Source organism: Lytechinus pictus, chromosome 15 (assembly GCF_037042905.1).
Source record: "Lytechinus pictus isolate F3 Inbred chromosome 15, Lp3.0, whole genome shotgun sequence".
NCBI lineage: Eukaryota > Metazoa > Echinodermata > Echinoidea > Temnopleuroida > Toxopneustidae > Lytechinus > Lytechinus pictus.
In genome coordinates this window covers 21,979,182-21,984,297 of record NC_087259.1, presented here as the reverse complement: position 1 = coordinate 21,984,297, position 5,116 = coordinate 21,979,182, and the positions used below count along the sequence as shown (strand labels likewise).

The 5,116-nt window shown below is 40.0% G+C and overlaps 1 protein-coding gene across 1 annotated transcript; it reads left to right on the top strand.

Moving 5' to 3' along the window:
• Positions 1-2,095: 2,095 nt before the first annotated feature.
• On the top strand, positions 2,096-2,776 carry LOC129277443 (uncharacterized). Its single transcript, XM_054913618.2, has one exon. It carries the CDS (start codon positions 2,096-2,098, stop codon positions 2,774-2,776), a length of 681 nt encoding a protein of 226 aa, XP_054769593.2.
• Positions 2,777-5,116: the final 2,340 nt, after the last annotated feature.

Genomic DNA, 5,116 nt, shown 5'->3' with positions numbered 1-5,116 from the left:
TGAAAAATTCGAGATTCAAACCTAAAAATTGGACACTCTATATGATATTTTGTAAATCATGAAAATGATGAGTAATTGGAAATCGGCTTCCTACATTAATAATGTAAGCGCGAGCACAAATTGTTTTATTTATTTTTGATATACGCTTTGATCTGATCTGTTAATGGCTGCGTGTTAGCCATGATGACGTTACATACTACCAAATAATGCGAGCGCGAAGCGCGAGCTGGAAATTTTGACATTTCTACCTCAAAAATGGAAATTCTAAGCACTTTTTGTAATCGTGAAAAGGATAAGTATATAACTAAACAATTGATGCGAGCGCGAAGCGCGAGCGGAAAAATTCTGGACACTCTATTCATGATTTGTAAATCATGAAAATTAGTAATAGGAAATTTTCCTACATTAATAATGCGAGCGCAAAGCGCGAGCAGACAATTTTTTATATTGTTATCTGAAACTGGATAATGATTTAAAATAGAGAACAAGCTGCGTATCTAAATAAACGCGTGTTTCAGATTTCGACCTAGAACATGTAGAATTAGGGTAATTTAAATTCATTTCTTATCATGAAAATCAATAAAGCGAGCGCAAAGCGCGAGCTAAAAATATGTGATATTCCGCTCTGAAATGGGTCAATTTAAGCTCTGTTTTTCAAGCACTTTGTGGGAGAATTGTGAGGTGGATATGGATCACAGTTAAAAAGAGCTGATAAGTTTCATTATTATTACTTAGAGTTTTGACATAGGACCGGGATATTATGTCATCATATGAAAATGATGACTATCTTCCTATTTCTCTTGCTAAGCATGAGAGCGCGAAATCTCTTAATATTATGGCCTGAAAACTGGACATTTAAAGCATTTTTGTAATTATGAATAAGATGCATGAGTTGATATATTTCAACAATCAATGCGAGCCGAAATCGCGAGCCGAAATTTCTAAAAAAACTGAAAGTGATCAAATGGGGATTTTAAGTAGTTTGTTTTAGAATTAATATTGAGATAAACATAACTCACCAATCAAAATGCGAGCATGCAGCGCTAGCTGATACGTTTTCACAATCTGACCTGAATAGGGATATTTTGATAACTTTATGGAATACAGGAAAATAATAGGTACCTTACAAATCAAATTTTGCGAGCGCGCAGCGCAAGCAGAAAATGTTAATATTCAGACCATAAAACAAAATTTTTTACAGAACACTTTAAAAAAAATCAAATTTTCAAATCAAACAAAATAATGAAAGTTAAATTTTCGAGCTGAAATATGTTTTGTATATTGACTTCAAGATTTGATATTTAAGCTCCTTATTGAGCAAGATATGTAAATCACCTAAGAGGCGATGCGAGCGCGAAGCGCGAGCAAAAATTTTATATCCCGGCATGAAAGATTTTTTATTATTACTTTCCAAGTCTTCCCCTTATCTTATTCACTCGTCTTCCTCCTTTTATGTTTCCCTTTCTTTTTTTCTCCTCTCTTTTCACTTCTTCTTCTCTTTTTTTCTTTCTTTCCCCTTTTTTTCTTTTTTTTTGCTCCGCCAATAGGGGGGGGGGGGGCCGGGCCCCCCTGGATCCGCCTATGCTGTCATGCCGTGCTTACCCACATGAAAAAAAACCCACCACGCACGTGCGGGTCTCCATGTGGGTGCTCGCGTGTACCCCGGCGTCGTACGTACAGGAACGGCTCATAGACGGCTAGCTGCGCTGCTTTTGAATGCGAATTTACCCACCGTTAATTGCATCGAAAAGTTACATGACAGTTGTTTTTTTTTTCTTTATATTTTTTAAGGGGAATCAACTCTCATTTCATTGAGAAGATATGCACATATTCCCCCCCCCCTCCCCTGATGGTCACACTTCTTTTGTGAAAAAAACATGGGGGGACATTTGATATTGTGTCCCCCCCTGAAAAAAATCATGGGGGGGGACACGTCCCCCCGTCCCCCACCGATTGACGCCCATGAACACAATGAAACCCTCCCCTGGACACTATATAGGATTATCATGAGTACTAAACTTGATATTTTGTCGTTATTTCATTCCAGGACTTTTCTACGTCATTTATACAACAGACGTTCGGAGTGGCCTTGGTGATGTCACTTCTCAGCACCCTTGCCATCGCCGTAGAACGATTCATCATCTTCTATCTTGATCCTTTTGGAAATCGCAAGATCATCACCCCATGTCGAACGACCCTAGCATTTTTGGTAAGCTGGGCCTGTGTATATGTGATGTTTTATCTGATGGGCTACCTCTTCAGAGAAAGTCTGTACCTGATTTCCAAGGTGATTTTATCATCTTCAATCTGGATTGCCATAACTGGAACTGCAGCCTTTTATAAGATCATCTATCAGAAAATCATTTCGGCGTCGAAAGGAATTGTAGCGTCGGACACCTTTCTCCAGCGGAGGTTCAAGGTACACCAGAAGATCATAGTGACATTCAGTCTTGTCGTTGGAACTACTGGATTGTGTTGGCTCCCGCTAACAGTGACAGAGTTCTTGAAGGCGTTTCCGCAAGTTCATGACAAAGCTTTGTTCATCGCCCTCGACCGAATTTTCTTCAGTATTCTGTGCTTGAACCAGGTCTTTAATCCGATCATCGTCTGGTCCAGAATGACGGAGTTTAGGGATAAGCTGAAGTTCTGTAGGCGAGGAGATCGAGAGGGTGATGGGGGTGAGAATAATGAGCAGACCAACCTAACATCCGTATCAGCCAACGTGCCAGTAAACATTGACTCTAGAGACAATCCCAATTTCACAATGTCACCATGAGCTATTCCAATAATCCTTGTGACGCCGTCAAATTCCAAAACAGGGGTGGCGGGACGGGGGGGGGGTGTGGCAGGCCACTTGCCCCATCATATATTCTCCATAGGAAAAGGGTACCTTTTTCAAAATATAATATTTATTTTATAAATGAAATTTGCTCTTTTCAAAATGAAATACCTTTATGAAGTAAAACATAATACATTTTAGGTTAGAAAATTAAAAAACTTTGCTCGCGCTTCGCGCTCATCGCATCAATGATTGTTTATTAAGGTACTCAACCTGTTCATGGTTACAAAAATTCTTTGAATATCCAGTTTTGCAGGTCGGAATATCACAAATTCTTGGCTCGTGTTTCGCGCTCGCATCGATTATTGTTTAGTGAGGTACTCATTTTGTTCCTGGTTATACAAAAAATGCTGAGAATGTCCAGTTTTCAGGTTGGAATATCACAAAAATTTTCAGCTCAGGCTTCGCGCTCGCATTAGTCGATTGGTGGGATATGTATTCAATTCATGAGTCACTATCCTTTTCTGTTCAGTATATTAAAAATTACAGCTCGCGCTCGCGTTAATTTTTTTTAGTATGTATCTTTTTCATGATGACAAAAACTGCTCGGAATGGTGAAAATATCCGTTTGCACCAAAATGCACATTTTTTTACATATAAATGCCCTTTTTGGCTTTGCCCCTCAAACGAAAATACTTTCCGCCGCCCCTGTTCCAAAATAATTTGTCTACATAACTTTAGAATCTGACCATATATATCAATGAGTCTTGATAACACAACGCACATCGTTGAAAACTGAGGTGGCCGAGCACTGACGCAAGCTAGTTATGTACGCAAAAAAACCCTTTTAAATGGTTGTTTAGTGAGTTTTCATCCCGGGGGGGGGGGGGGGGGGCACTCAGTATATAATGTATAGTGGGTATGTGCCGCGGAGGGGACCCCCATTTTTACACTCAAATTTCCGTTCCAAAGCATAGCATTTTCTTCTTATCGAGAAAAAAGAAGAAAGAAATCCGCTCCAAAGCTTCGCATATTTTCCGTTACGACGTTCCAGCCGTATTGATCTGCTACAATGAGCCGCAATTTTGGTGAAAAGCGGCCGCAGAGCGCTGTCCGACCATCGCATCTGCGCTAGTGCACCCTGCGCCCGTTCCATAGGGATGAATACGCAATCACACGCTGGCGACCCGTTCCAAGGATCGGACCCCCGTTTTCACAAACATTTGTCGTTTCGAAGCCCGTTCCGAGGACCCTCCTTTTTACAATAAGCCCGCTCCAAGGCCCCCGTTTTTTGTCTCGCCCGCGGCACATACCCACTACTTTTTTTGGTCGAGTGCCCCCCCCCCCCGGGGTTTTCATGTTAAGAATAGAGGCAAACATCAATGGACAAAGAGTATAGGAGTTTATTCATCCCATTCGCCACAAATTCTTTGATTTTCTTTAACGCCAAAGTGAACAATATTCAATGAAGGGGAGGGGCAGGCGCGTAGCCGGGGGGGGGGGCGGTGGGGGCGGTCGCCCCCCCCCAAAACGTCCCCAAAAAGAAAAAAAAGAAGGGAAAAAAGAGAGGAGAAAAGGAAAAGGGAAGGGAGGAAAGGGAAGAAAGGTAGCTTTTTTTTTTTTTTTCTTTTTATTCTTTTTTTTTTCTCAAAAGAGAAACTCCTTCACGCTTGCTCTAAATTTATGATTATGAATTTTGCTTCCGCGCTGCGCGCGGTTAAATGAAAATATTGAAGATCTCCATTGTTTCCCCCACCCTTTCTCTAACCCTGTTTTTCTACCTCAGCTATATGTGTTTATTGCCAGTTAAAGTTCAAATGTATACATTAGGGCATGGAATTAGAGTAAGGTTAGGCCGAAGTATATGAAGTTATCTTTTTTTTTTAATGATCGCGCAACTTCTGGTCGGGTCGGCTCCGGGCGGGTAAAATCTTTATATCAATTTCTGCCGTCACCTCCATAAAGTCAACTTCTCCCGCTTTTCAGCTCATTACTAAACAACCATAATTTTTGGGGCAAACAGGTTCCTAATCCAAAAAGAGGAAGGTATAAAATTCGTATCGTATAAGGGTATTAAATAAAAAAGTACAAAATTTTTTATCAAATTCTATTCAACTTCATGTCATTTCCCTGTACATTCATCTCCTGTCCTGTTTTTCGCCCTCAGTTTGAAATTTTGAATGACTCTTAAGTTTCTTTATAATTCAAAATGAAGCGCTTCAGGATAAGTCAAAGAAATTAGGCATCCTTTTTATATAATTTCAATAAATCACAGAAGTTTCAACTTTTTGCGCACTATTTTCCTTTTAATGAAGTTCAATAATTTTAGAAAATTAA